Source organism: Leuciscus leuciscus (genome assembly GCF_965113295.1).
Source record: "Leuciscus leuciscus genome assembly, chromosome: 7".
In the NCBI taxonomy this organism is placed as follows: Eukaryota; Metazoa; Chordata; class Actinopteri; order Cypriniformes; family Leuciscidae; genus Leuciscus; species Leuciscus leuciscus.
Genome location: NC_138731.1, coordinates 33,530,126 through 33,544,915, shown reverse-complemented (window position 1 = coordinate 33,544,915; position 14,790 = coordinate 33,530,126). Strand labels below are relative to the sequence as shown.

Genomic DNA, 14,790 nt, shown 5'->3' with positions numbered 1-14,790 from the left:
CTGAATGCTAAAAGTACAAATATTTAACAAAAAAGTACAAACAATCAAATATTATGAGGTCGTATAAACAGCAATGAATTAGAAAATGTTATGCCATGTCAAATTCCTGAATGCAAATCTAGTCACACTAGGCACATATATAAAATAAAGTTTATTGAAATTAGTAGTATTACATTAGTGTCGCAAATAAACACAATGAGTTTGAATTCTTAAAACATTCTTTATATTTAAATTTGAAACTTATATTAGATTACAGAAAAGTTACTTTGAGGAGTCAGTACAAGGATTCCGTTTTTTTAAGGAAATTTTCAAAGGGAAGTCCAGAGAAACCTAAAGACCATATCTTTTTAATACACAACAATAATCGTACACGCTTCAAGGTATTACTGAGAAACGAATCTTGATATCATGTGGTTAAGAAACAAGCATTTTTATATTCCTATAACTGCTTTAAGGTACTGAAGTTTCTCCGGTGTCTCTAGGACAGGTTGGCCTATGAAGTTCGGAAACCAAAAGAAAACAAACAAAACACAAAAAGACTGACTTCTCAGAGTCCTCCAAAAAAGTAGCGCTCTTCAGAACGCCAAGGAGCCGAACACACACGGGAGGAGATTCTACAAAAAAAGCCTGCAAGAAATGATCAGGTCAGCATACGAAAAAGAGTTCACATCCAAAGACCTGCCCCTCCATGGGGCAAAAAAATAGCAGCCGGCTTTGTAGGTTCTTCGATTCATTAGTCTCCGAATCATCAGAATGCGAATCAAGCCAGCACATTCAAAAACTAAAAAAAAAGATCATTCAAAAACAGAAGAGAACTACTTCACACAGAGATCCACACAACATTTTTCAACAGCACGCAAGGCTGTACGCAAGAGGGGTTTTCTTCAGGAGGGAAGGTTTCAGAGGGTCACGCAGAACAGAGCGGATAACATCCAGTAGGAGCGCTGCAACGGGGAATAAAGTGACACCTCTAAACTTCAGCAGTCCTTCAGCTGAAAACTGTCATTCCCAGCAGGCAAAACACACAGCCAAGGATGATGTGCTTGTCCTGAGCTCAGAAAGACGAGGATGAAAACAACTCATCCCATTAAAGCCCGTGTTCTTCAATGCCCTTCTCAGACAGAGAGTGAAGGAAACGGTGAGTTGCAGAAGAGTAAAAAGAACGATGTGGTTGATCAATCCTCGGATATGGCAGCTGGAAGAACTTGTGCATGATGGACAGGTTGAATGAGGGCTGGGGCTTAGTCCTCGTCATCGTTTTCGTCAAATTCGTCATCGTCCTCATCATCCTCGCCCATGTAAGAGACGGGGGTCTCGACCCGAGAGCCGCTGTAGTGGGAGTCGTTTGAACTCGAGGCCATCGTGCCGTCTGCCCCACCGTCACTGACAAAGAAACGGATGAAAGGGAAACATGATGAAAAACAAGACACATAGACTAACTCTTTTAAAAGGGATAGTCCACCAAAATGATTTATTTAAACCTCCCTTGTGTCAATACAATGTCGTATGACTTACTTACTTACACAAAAGAGAAATTTAGCTGAATGTTGATGCTCTTATCCATATAATGAAAGTGAACAGGGACAGACGGACAGTCAAACTCCAAAAAAAAAAAACCCGCATGAGTCCATAGTAGATATATATTCCAAGTCTTTTGTTAGCTTTGTGGCCAAAATTGAAGCCATTGTTTACTGAATCTATTCCACATATTCCTCTCCACATCTATTCCTCACAAAAAGTTATCAGATGGCAAACAGATTGAAGAATAAAGTGCATATTAACGATTATGGATTACTTGTATGGTACCCTAAGATTTTTGAAACTTCAAAGTGTCCGCCTCAGTTCACTACTGTATGAAGAAAAAAAGAAAAAAAAGAGCATGTTTGGGTGAACTACTTGAAAATTAAATTCCTGAACAGTGAACCTTCTTCAGATTGAAAGATTTGAAAGTCAAAAGGATATAAGAGATTGGTATTAGCACCATTTATCATCATCATCATCTCAAGTAGAAAACATAAATTTAATTCAACTCAACTTGCTTTGAAGAACTGTCAAAGCATCCCAGGTTATGGCCTAAGGTTAAATATTGCACAGTGGTCACTATATTGTACAGATTTTATTGTATTGGGAAAAAACATGTTTAAAACTTGCCTTGCCTTTGAAAAGTCTCTTTTTGAAAAGATTAATATTGTGAAATATTACTAGTTTAAAATAACTGCTTTATATTTTTTATATATTTAAAAAATAAATATGTTAACGGCAAAGCTGAATTTTCAGCAGCCATTACTGTAGTCTTTACTGCCACATGTTCCTGCAGAATTCTAATATGCTTATTTGGTTTTCAGGAAACATTTCTTATAAATCAGTTTTTTCCCCCAAGATTCTTTGATGAATAAGTTCAAAAGAATAGCATTGATTTGAAATAGATCATCTACTTATGAACAATTTATTGCATCACTGCTGAATAAACATTAATTAAAGTTAACATTAAAGTTTTGAATGGTAGTGAATCACTGGAAACTATCATTGTGTAACCTGATTGAATAACTACTCTTGCTTCCAACTTCCATCCATTTAATTAATGAACAACTGAAAGGTGCACAACAGAAACTCACCTCCCAACATGAAAGCGGCCTCCATTAGCAGACGAAGCCCCTGTCATGTAGACATTACTGATAGGCCCCTGTGCCATTTCTGCATGCAAAAAAGTAACCATTCAATTAAACATTTTATCTTTTGATCACATATGTGATCAAAGTGATTCGATGTGATGGCCAACTGGCACTAACCTGTGACGTAGGGCTCTAGTGCTTTGGGCACCAAGCTCCTGGCAGTCTTCAGGTCCTCAGCAGAGCACTTACCCACCTCGAGACCACAAGCCATGCCCATGCGCTTCAAAACCTCAATGTCATCGTGGATCTCGAACATGCTATCGAAGTTGAAGAGGTACTCAAACCTGACCACAAATGGAAGTAATGAGAAAAGGTGTGTGAAGTGAGGATCTTTGATTTGCCAGACATGCCACCAACAGCCTACAAGTTTGGCTTTTGAGATCATACTTGTCATTGGAGATGCTGCAGTCAATGACTGTTTTCTTGCTGGTGTTGACAATGATAAATGGCAGGTGAATGACCGAGTTGGCAGGTGGGGGTCTTTTCGTCTGTTGTTCTCTCTGGCGGTTCCGCTGTACAAGGTTCTTGAAGGCAATTTGCTGCAATTGAAACAATATATTAATTTTCAAATGTTCATCATCAACATTAAATAATTCTTATAAAACAAAAGAGCAACTTCTGACCTGTAAAATAAGTTCTTGAAGTTGCGACTGTTTTTGTTTGATTCTCTCCAAACGTCTTTGCCTCTCCACCTAAAAAAAAACCACACAATCAGTTTAAACTCCACTTCAAATGTTGACTACTATATCAAAAAAGTTCATCAAAGTTGTCCTAAGACGGGTATTGTTCAAAATTCATGTATAACTTTGATGAAAGGTTTTGATCCACTTCAAATGTTGACTACTGTAGTTGTTGCCCTACTAATTGTCTAATAGGAAATCTCAAAAATGTCAGTGAAATAAAGGACCAGTGCATCCACCTCCAGGTTCTGGCACTCCTGAGCAGAGTTTGTGGGCAGGCCAATCCATTTGATCTCTTTTTTCTCTTTGGAGATGATGTTCATGGCCATCAACACATTGAGCGCATCGTACACACGCCGTCGAATGTTCTTCTGGTCATACACATGCTGAGAAGAAACAAACACAGAAAGTGAAGCACTATTCATTATGGGATGTGTGTGAAAAAGCAACTCTTTAATTGGTTTTAAAAGCTGCACTTCTTCTGCACTCAACAAACAAAGCTGTGGATCAATGTCTGGCCACAGGAAGAGGCTTACCGCATCATTAGGGGAGATATGATTATCACCAGAGCTGAACTCAGCCACAAGCTCATCAGCAACCTCATTGTAGGTTGTGACACCCTTCCGCTGGACCTTCTCACAAACCTTCATGGAGAAATGTCTGAGGCCTTTCCCATTCTTCTCCCCCTTCTTACCCCTCTTCCTGAAGAAAAGCCAGACAAAAACCAAATTATTGCATGATATTTAACATCATGATAAAAAAAAAAAAAGGTTTGCTGCTGCTTTCTAGGAATTTCCATTATAAAAAAAAGTTCTGTAGTGGTACCATGGTACTTCTAGGAAGAACACAAAATTGGTGTCCACCAAAGCAAATATTTTTCTCACTGTGATTTTAAATATAAGGCGAACTTATAAGGCGGATTAATCCCATGAAAACAAACTGTAATTGTTTTTTATATTTTTATGTTATTATAATACTAATTCTAAGTTAATTTGATCAACTTGTTTATTTTTACTGTTTCTTGCATAGTGCTTTGAGTGTAAGAAAAGCACCTTACAAATAAAATGTATTATTATTATAATTAATTGCAATTATGTAATCAACTTTGTACATGTGGATTGTCGTTTTTTTATAGGCAACCACCACAGACCATTTTAACCCTTTTTAAGACACATCCAAAGCAATCAAGAGGTGCGTTTCCACTGTCGGGCCAAAAGCGAGTGTGCTAGTGCGTTTCACTGTCACTTCCGGGGCTTGACTGAGTCTCATCAGGGCTTCCCCGGGGTCAACGGCCAGGGGTTTTTGGCCCGCCGAATACCTTGGCCCAAAGTGGGGCTTGAGGAGTGGACATAAAGGTGGAGAGACTCAGCGCTGCTGCTCATTTCCCATGTTATTATACCAGGCTACCGGCTAACTTTAACATTTAAGATATTTTAAACAAATTTCAGTTCAAAACTCACTTTCAGACACCAGCATATGTTTGAAATAACTTCCTTGCGATCCGATGGGTATTCTGATCGCCATATGTGACCCTGGACCACAAAACCAGTCTTATGGGTAATTTTTTTAAATTGAGATTTATACATCATCTGAAAGCTGAATACATAATCTTTCCATTGATGTATGGTTTGTTAGGATAGGACAATATTTGGCCGAGATACAACTATTTGAAAATCTGGAATCTGAGGGTGCAGAAAAATCGAAATATTGAGAAAATCGCCTTTAAAGTTGTCCATTTCTATTGGTGATAGTGCTGCATCCATTCACAAAAATAAATGTTTTATATTTAAGGTGGGAAATTTACAAAATATCTTCATGGAACATGATCTTTACTTAATATCCTAATGCTAATCCTAATAATTTTGACCCATACAATGTTTTGTTGGCTATTGCCACAAATATACCCGTGCAACATAAGACTGGTTTTGTGATCCAGGGTCACATATGAGGTAGAAATATATTTATATGCGAGGCTAAAGGCTACTTATGCTAACCATTGCGATAATAAATACACGTTCATGGAAAATACCTCGAGATTGCTTTATTATAAATGAATCATCAAATATCGATGCTGGAGTCTTAAGTCTTTAACTAAAACCAAACTTTCGCTTCTGTCACGCTCGTTTTGCAATCTAGCTAGTTTTTAGTCAGCCGGTGAAACGGTGGGGTTGTGTGATGTCATTCTATGTAGGCGTGTTAAGGGCGGGTTTTAGGGAAGCGCTGCAGGGCTACTGGCACGACAGTGGAAAAGCAACTCTATTTGGGCCTCTGTGCTTAAGGTCCAAGGGTTCTGGCGCAGAACGTTGTTAGCCCTGGCTCGTACTGGCCCCACAGAGGAAAAGCGGCTAGTGACAGAAAAGCACCTGGTACCACAAAATCTATTCTGGAAAGAGAAATGTAATTACATTATAAAGTAGTATGCTGACTTACCCCGAGGACCACGGAGAGGCTTCCGATGGTTGACTCTGGGTGATAAACTGAGAGCTGGGTGTGTGTGGGCTGTTCATTAGGATCACATTGGAGCCACTGGGCCTCTGAGGTGTGCTGATGAGCTGTGATAGAGAGACCATCAGGTTACAAGATCATATGGCAAACAAAATTTAAAAAAGTAAATGATGCTGTATACTGAAGTATGATATTAAACAGATCTTTATAATCATGAAATCTAAACTAAAAAAGTTATTACCACTGATGTTAAGGAAGGTAAACATTTATTCAGCTAGGATAAATGCAAGCTAATATATTTCTTTTTTATGCTGGTGAAATGACACGGTTCCTATTCTCACTGACATATGGCAAGGAATTAACAGCATAGCAGCTGTGAATATGCAGGTGGCTAAACAGCAAGTGTCAGTTAAAGGAGCCAACAATTCCCCTTTTCTAAATGAGTTAAATCCATTTTTTAGTTGTTATGGGAAGCCTGTTTTAAGCTTCAGGCTCAGACAGTGTACATATTCCACCACTGTTCCTATCCCCGAGGAGGAGATGCCTCACTCCTTCAATGATTACTGTGAATTGCTCCATCTGGATTAATAAAACTGTAAACTAAACACAACCATTCTTGGAAATCCATTTCAGCCTGAACTGTCAGATCAGAATTCAAGTAATTCTCTTTCTTCATTTAGGAGATGGCAAGTGTTCAGCATCCTGCATTATAAGCAGCGTCTGAGACTCTAGCTATGTGTAAAACACTAAAAGGGCTAAAGCAACATTTCCAGTTTTCCATTAGCTCTTCCCATTCTGACGCCAAGCTACTCTTAGTTGTTGTAAACGAAAGTCACTTGCAGGGCTAAAAAATAAAAATGGCCTGATGGCCCGGGCCCAAAGTGAGAGTTTTGTACCAGCTGACGAAAGTGCAACTTGCCCTATTTTGCTAATGCTTGCGTTCTTTAGTTTCAACGCTCTAACATTTGTTGATCGTATTTTATTTTATATATATATATATATATATATATATATATATATATATGTATATATATATATATCTCAAGTCTTACGCTTTGCTTTGTTGAAACTGCAAGAATGACTTATGATGGTTAAATTAAAATGGATAGAATATTAAATCAGTAATGTTCTGCTCAATTGCCATGAATGATGGTTAAAGCTGTCAAACAGCAACAGTATAGTTGTAAAAGGGCTATTCTACAAATAAAATTTTGTAGTGAAAAATATATACTGCAATATACTAGCACATAATTTTAAGAACCTTAAATATACACTACCATTCAAAAGTTTTTTTTGGAAGAAATTGACACTTATTCTGCAAGGACACGTTAAATTGATCAAACGTTCTGCAAGGACACGTTAGATAGATCAAAAGTGTTACTAAAGACATTTACAATGAGCTATTCATTTGAACAAAAAAAAAAAAGCATACATACAGTATATATACATATATATATATATATATATATATATACACACATACACACACACACGTATATCAAAGAATCCTGGGGAAAATTACCCAGTTAACAGTTTCCATATTGAAGGGTTAGTTCACCAATTTTTTTTAATTCTGTCATTACTTACTCCCATAGATATCATATAATAAAGGCTAGATGTCTTACGGCGGAGTCACTTCCGGCATCACCGGCGGCCATCTTACCACAGGGAAGCTGTGCATTAAGGTGAGTGATCAGCACGCACACAAATCCTCTTATCTCGCTGAAATCTTGACGGATTTTCAAACGGTTTGGTTTCTTACAAACGTTATTAACGTGGCTATAATTCTTTCATATGGAAGTCCATTGTTATAATTATTCATATGTATGCAGTGTCATAACTACATCTCTGACGTTTATAACAAACCAAACCGTTTGAAAATCAGTTGAAAATTGAGCAAGTTATGGTTATTTAAAAGTACATGCACCATGTTATGAGTGAGCGAGCACCCTGTGATAAGATGGCCGCCGTGTGCGGACGTCGACCTCCAATGGCCAGCAGCGCGGACGAGACATCTAGCCTTTATTATATGATATCTATGCTTACTCCCCCTCAAAGATATTGAAGATATTTTAAAGCTGCAGTCCGTAGTTTTTCCTCTTCGTCGCCATCTCTGTTCGAAAACTGCAATTGCAGTTATTCGCGGAATTATCAACTTTACGTGGGTTGTGCCTCGGCACGGCACAGATGAATCCAATGTTTTGAGGAGAATGTGCGGCTGTCAGTCGCCACGCCGGTGTGGATACTGTCATTCGCAATCACAGATTCTACTTTTTGGAAGTATGACCAACATAAGAATTTTCACCGGAAAATGTCATCTGAATAAGTAACATCCACTTTTGTTCTGACCAACTAAAGGCCCGTACACACCGGGACGAATTTCACGCGCGATATTCGGCGACGTTTAACGCCTCGTGACTAAACAAAGGGCGCCAATGTGAGTGTGCACACCGACGCGAACAACGCCACGCGTAAAAGCGTAATTTTTTTTTAACGCCTCGGGTTCGTTTTTTTGGTTTGACGCGCCGCGTCAAAAACTATCCGACCAATGAGATTGGCGCTTTTGCTCACGTGTCTGGAGCTTCTGAAGTTACAGTAAAACACAACTTGAGGGCGCTCAAACACAAAACGGTCTTGCCGAGCACACATATGTAACAGCGAAGAAGATATACGCCAAGTAGCGTCTACACTGCCCATAGACAGACACTGCCGTGCCGGGAAGAAATGACGAGGAAGATGCAAGGCAAGATGAATGTAGAGCTGCTGGTCTCGTTGGTGTTGGAATAAAGAACTATATGACAAACGCGACAGCGACTACAAAAATCTTGTTAAAAGAGAACTGTTATGGAGTGGTATTGCAGAGTATAGACTTACGGAGTGGTATTGCAGAGTATAGACTGTTATGGAGTGGTATTGTATTTCTGTTTTACATTAAGCGCCATCTAATGTCAGGGAATGAATTTGCATGTTCACTCGGCTCATCGTCAGCGAAAAACGCTTGGGTGTGAACACAAAAAAACGCGTTGAAAAACGCTGGCGAATAACGCGCGCCGATATTCGTCCCGGTGTGTACGGGCCTTAAGGGGAAAAAAGCATTGCAGTAAATCGCGCTGATTAAATCTAACAATCGCTTATAATATCACGTCAAACCGTGCAAATTATACTTTGTCCTCAAATTGTTAATGTTAACAACATCAGCATTGCGTGACTACATTTAATGCCCTTCCGATATTTGTCCTTGTTTTCGCAAGGGCCGGTTGCGGTCTCTTTTTCTGTAGCCACTCCGAACGAAGTCTTTTGCGTTTTACAACGGGTGAATCTCCAGTTGTCACTGGTGATTGTCGTTTGAACCTCTGGATCCGCCATCAAATTGATAAGTTTAATTATATCAAGTGCTGCGAGAAAAGGCTATAAATCTCCACCTCCAACATCCTCACACGCAATAAAGCCAACTAGCCAAGACTCCTTCTTTATGTGTACAGATGTGACGTAATGATGCGGAAATCCACCAGTACCACTGGAATTAAAAACATTATTACAAGCTTGCCGTTTTGAATCGAGCTCAGGCAAGCAGATAGTTTTGAACACTGGCTGGTTATGTACTTGCTTTAATTTATTTTGGATAATTTTTAACTCAAAAACGTTACGGAATGCAGCTTTAATCAAATCTAAGAGATGTCTGTCCCTCCATCGACAGTCCACGATACTACCACTCTGACGCTTCAAAAAGTAAAAAAAAAAAAGAGATCGTAAAACTAATCCATATGAATCAAACTGTTTCGATCACTTTATATGATGAACCGATATAATTTAGGCTTTATTCACATATAAACTTTGATCAGCGAATATAAACCGAACCTGCTTGACGCAAGAACAAACCTCATTGGTTCTTGCGGAAGCTCAAACGTGCTGTGTAACACTCGAGACTGAACCTCATTGGTTCTCACGCGTCAAGCAAACATGCTTGAGCTTCTGTTTACCATAACTGATGTGTGCGTTGATGAATGTTTATATATGTAAATAAAAGCTTAAATTAAACCTGTTCATCATGTAAATCTTCAGAAAATTTGGACTAAACCACTCAATTCATATCGATTAGTTTTACAATCTCTTTATGAACTTTTTGAAGCGTCAAGCGTTCCGAAGATTAATGAAAGTCTTACGGGTTAGGAACGACATGAGGGTGAGTAAATGACAATTTTCATTTTGGAGTGAACTATCCCTTTAAAAAGCACAGATATTTTCAACTCTGTCTGATAATAATAATAAATATTAAAAAATTATTGAGAATGATTTCTGAAGGATCATGTGACACTGAAGACTGTAATGGCTGCTGAAAATTCAGCATTGCCATGACAGGAATAAATTACATTTAAATATATTACATTAGAAAACAGCCATTTTAAATTGTAAAAAAAAAAAAAAAAAAGATCAAATAAATGTAGCTTTAGTAGCATAAGAGACTTCTTTCAGAAATATTTAAAAAATTCTTACTGATACCAAACTTTTGAACAATAGTGTATAGTGCTATTTTTGGGGGTGGGACCTGTGAAAATATTGAAAGGGCAAACAGAAATGCATTAAAAGAAATGTATTAAATCAACTATTTATGAGCCCTGCACTTGGCATTACTTCAGTAACTGATAAACTAGACATGGTCTACAATGCCTGAACAAACATCCAATTAGAACATTGCCTAAATAACATTGAGGACAGACAGGAGAACCCTGAAAAACAAACTGGAATTGCATGTGATGTGAATAAGGCTAATGGCTGCATTTACATTACATGGTTCAAGTGACCCAATTCCCATGTGGCACTAATCAGATATTTCCCACGAAAAAAAAACACATGACTTCCAAAATTCTCAGATCGGCTTCAGGCCTCACTCATATGTAGAAATAAATCTGATATGAATCAAATTGCGTCTGCCATGTAAGTGGACAGATCTGATATTCCCATCAACGAATGTACATCCATTGAAAAAGCAATGGTGCCGAATGAACCAACCGTGATCATGAATCTTTTCAATGCCCAGGCTGCAATAAGGACGCTTTTTTTTTTCTCCACCTTAAGAGACCAATGTTTTAAAGATGGTGCAGAAAGCAACCACTTGTATTATAATTTCATCTGCATTTGCAGGGTCACTTTTAAAAGATGATGTAAGATGGTCGTCAAAAAATAAAAAGCGGATATAGTCAACAAATCGGAATTGGGCATCAAGACCTGCAGTGTAAATGTGATCTAGCCTATCCGTTTTCGTGTTTATGCGACCAAACTCCATTTAAATCTTACCATATGTGGTGCGATGTTTACGTTGGAAGGGCCCAGTGTTTTTGGCAAAAGCTGTTTTCCAACAGTCAATGACTGTGGATGCACCGTTACTAAAGACAGCACACCTGCAAGGGTAGTATTCACAGAAGACATCTTAATGCAGTGCTATATAAAGTCAAGTAGGTGTCTGAGTGTTTGTAAAGCATTACTGTAAGGTCAAACGTCCTTGAATATCATCAGCTGCTGATGCAGTGCACTATTATCATGAGAAACTTCTAATGTTCCTCTTACCTTTGCCAGGGCTCAAGTTCTGATCAATGAAAACCTTCAGCTCCCCATTGGCCTCAATCAGACCAGCCTGTGGAGAAGATGACCATTCAAACTCAATGACTCACACTATTTTCAGTCGATTACATCTAATAGAGCTAGAGAATACTCACATCTTTGGCCATGATCCCTGGGGCTGAGGAAATAGATGCTTGGTCTAGCTGAAAAACCTGAGCCAAATTTCCACAACAAAACGACTCTGCAACAGAATTGAAAACTGGTTAGGCAAAAGAGCCGAGGACAATTGAAGACTGTAACCAATGATATAACACAAATCTTTGTTAGAGAAAATAAGGAAAGTTTTCATATGGAAAATCCACCAGAAAGATGCAAAGATCAATGGGATTTCAAACAAGTACATCTCACAGTTTTAGGTGATTCCTTGATCTATGAACAGAAGTGGCTGGTCTTTACAGTCGGCCTCATGTTTGTCTTCATGCCTAAACCCCCTGCGAACAAGCATTCATCCAAAATGCTAGATTTTCACAATAAATAACTGCATGTTTGAAAACCACATCAGGATGTTTTATTGGATGATTATTATCAGTAAAATATTACTAAACATACAAATCTTGATGCTTTGGATTGATATGAGGCATTTATATTGTGCTTACTATGGTACTACTGTACACCCAAAGCGCTTTACAATCATGTCAGGGGTCCTCACCTATTACTATTTATGTTTGGAACATCAAACTGCCCATTATGTCTAAAGCTCAAGTTAATCAATATGAATTATTTGTTTATTGAATTGTGGTATAAAAAGCAACATCATACTTGCAACCATGCTGTAGTACTGAATATCATCTGCTATTCTGATCATATGCTGATATTCCACACAACAGCACTCTTGATAGTGTTGGACTGACACCCTGTCACAGGTAAAGTGGACTAAAATAAGATTTGAGCCAACTTTCAAGCCCAGGCACAGTGTGAATGCAAAGACAGTTGGATTCTTTGACACGCAATTCACTTAAAAGGGTTTAAGTTTGCTTATTTAAAATGCGGTCTAGGTAGGAAGCTCACTAGGTTGAGACACAACCATAAGTGATGAAAACGAGGCCCGCCGATTTGCTTCCAAAGCACTCATGCAGCTTATATTACCAGACAAAGACCTCGACGAATCTTTCCATCGCTTTAACATCAAAACTTCAGGACGTCCACTCATAAACCGCATGCAATCTTTTTTAAAACCATCCATATGCAACAGTTCCTGTCGTTTTGAGTAACTTTTTAGCAAAAGCAATGGGCCCTAAAATATAGAAAATATTCACAGTCAATGCCCTAAGTTATAAAAAGCATGTAAACACAAAGCAGAACGATTATCCGTTTTATTCGTTTATATATATTCCGGTCTAAACATAATGCACATTCGTCAGTATGTACTATAATAAAGCGTGTTAGCCCAGTTAGCTAGCTGCCTTTCAAACACGTTTTGGAATGAAACCCAGTTCTAAATGTGATCAAAACGTACCCCACCTGTTTAAATGCGATCAGGTCGGATATTGTGGATTTGCTCGTACCGTTTTGCGAACGGATCGTACTTAAATGGCCATCTGGAAATGAAGTGTGTAAACTTTCCTCTGAACTTACAGTCCTGAAAGCCCTTTGCCTTCTTAGGTGCTGTTTTTGTTGGCATAGCCAGTTAGCAAGAGGACAGAGGAAGAGGAGGTCTGAACCCCATCCCTCAAACAGGAAACAAAGATAAATCAAATAATACGAAAAATAAAATCTCATGAGCAATGAATGATCATGCTTTTGTAGCGAGCTTGCATTTGGGAGATGTTTGATTGCAAGACCATGGCACATTCATAAAACCCAAAATGGATGCGGATGTTAGATGCATGCACATAAAAGACGCATGGCAACTGTGAAATCATCATGCATGCTTTCCAAAAAGGAATTACAATTATCTAAATGTTTTATAAAGAGTTTCTGCAGTTTATCTTAAGCACAGTTTATAAAAAAAGATATCTTTAAATGTGGCAACACAGTCATAACACTATACTGCTGGAGGGTGACAGAATTCATTGGTTTAAACTACTGAAAATCCTTCAAAAATGGAAAATAATCTATCAAAATGGGGCACAATTGTTTACCAAGTCATCAGAACTAATTTAACAAGCAGGGTGGTTGTGGTTTAATGCCTGGCAGCCATTTTACATGGAAGCTAGAGCAAAGCCAACATGCAGTGATGCTTTCATAGCTTGCTAGCTGATGTGACAGGTCCTTATGATGACCTTAACTACTTATAATATAGTTCTCTTACACCTCTTACGGTTTTGCACAATTAACAATAGCCTAACCGTAACATTTCGCAAAAGTATTTCAAAAACGCAAGAGCGAACATAGGATAAAGAGGTTAAGCTAGCGACCAGGCGAGCTAGTAAGCTAACTTCCACTCAAATCGAGGTCATCTCCGCTTCTTTAATATAATCAATCTATGATCTGCATACTATTGTTTACTACACGTCCAGTGTTGTATACCAGTGCTTATTCTTGCAATGGCCAACCATCACTGAAGATCAGTGCGGATTTCCTATTGCATGGTAACGTTACTGACAGAAGCACTTGACATGGGTTAGCTTGTTGGCTAACACAAGCTATTTGAGACAGACCGTTTCGATCTTTCACATAAGTGATAATTAATCCGGACCGACAGTTAACAGACTAACGATCATGGATTCCATTATGTATAATAACATAAAGATACACGCTGAGGTTACAGACCGGTTTGGCTGGCAGACGCAGTTACTGCATGCCAAATTATCTTTTCATTTTCGAAAGCAGATAAATGACAGCTCCTTTATGCAATTATGAATTATAGATACAGATAATATCGGTCAAAGCTGTGTACGTGGACTCAAAGCCCCCCCTGGTTTCACTTACGGTCGGTTGCATCCGCCTTCAACTGTCTAGCGCTGAATGAATAGGAGTGCACACAGTAGAAATTGCTCCCTCTCTGGGTCTGTAAAACTGAGCTTGGCGGTGTCTACGCCACGGGAAATCTGATTGGGCAGTAATGCGCGTGACGTTGGAGAAGCGTAGTACGGAAGGCACGCCCACATGTAATTCTGATTGGGCAGAGCTCTACAGTACCCGAGTTAGACTTTTCTTATTGGTTCATTTCACTGGACCCCACCCACTACGTCTGAAGGCGGAGCGTGCGCAGGAATACATGTAAATATTAAAAAGAAATTCACGAATAAAGAGGTTAATGCCTATAAAGTATCTTATAAATTTAGCTCAAAACAGTCAAAGACTATGATAATAGCTGTTATCAGTATTTCCAAGTTTAATTACCTCTTTCATATCACTTTCTAACGATAAATTTGCATTAATACCCATTACATAATGCTATCCTATTTAAAAAAAAAAAATCATTATTAGCT

General features: G+C 38.5%; 1 protein-coding gene across 5 annotated transcripts; it reads right to left on the bottom strand.

Annotated features, from left to right (window-relative positions):
- Window positions 1–138: 138 nt before the first annotated feature.
- tfdp1a (transcription factor Dp-1, a) lies at window positions 139–14,421 on the bottom strand. 5 transcript variants are annotated; one of them, XM_082175949.1, is made up of 12 exons: window positions 14,288–14,421; window positions 11,512–11,597; window positions 11,363–11,429; window positions 11,093–11,196; window positions 5,783–5,904; window positions 3,889–4,054; window positions 3,592–3,738; window positions 3,296–3,364; window positions 3,060–3,211; window positions 2,790–2,956; window positions 2,616–2,694; window positions 139–1,383 (listed from the first exon to the last, which is right to left on the bottom strand). In XM_082175949.1, the coding sequence occupies exons 2-12, from the start codon at window positions 11,521–11,523 to the stop codon at window positions 1,242–1,244; spliced, it is 1,227 nt and encodes a 408-aa protein (XP_082032075.1). In that variant the 5' UTR covers window positions 11,524–11,597; window positions 14,288–14,421; the 3' UTR covers window positions 139–1,241. The 5 variants fall into 5 exon arrangements, with proteins under 5 accessions (XP_082032075.1, XP_082032076.1, XP_082032074.1 ...); XM_082175950.1 differs by lacking the exon at window positions 14,288–14,421 and adding an exon at window positions 12,878–14,248; XM_082175948.1 differs by lacking the exon at window positions 14,288–14,421 and adding an exon at window positions 12,922–14,248.
- Between the last annotated feature and the right edge of the window lie 369 nt (window positions 14,422–14,790).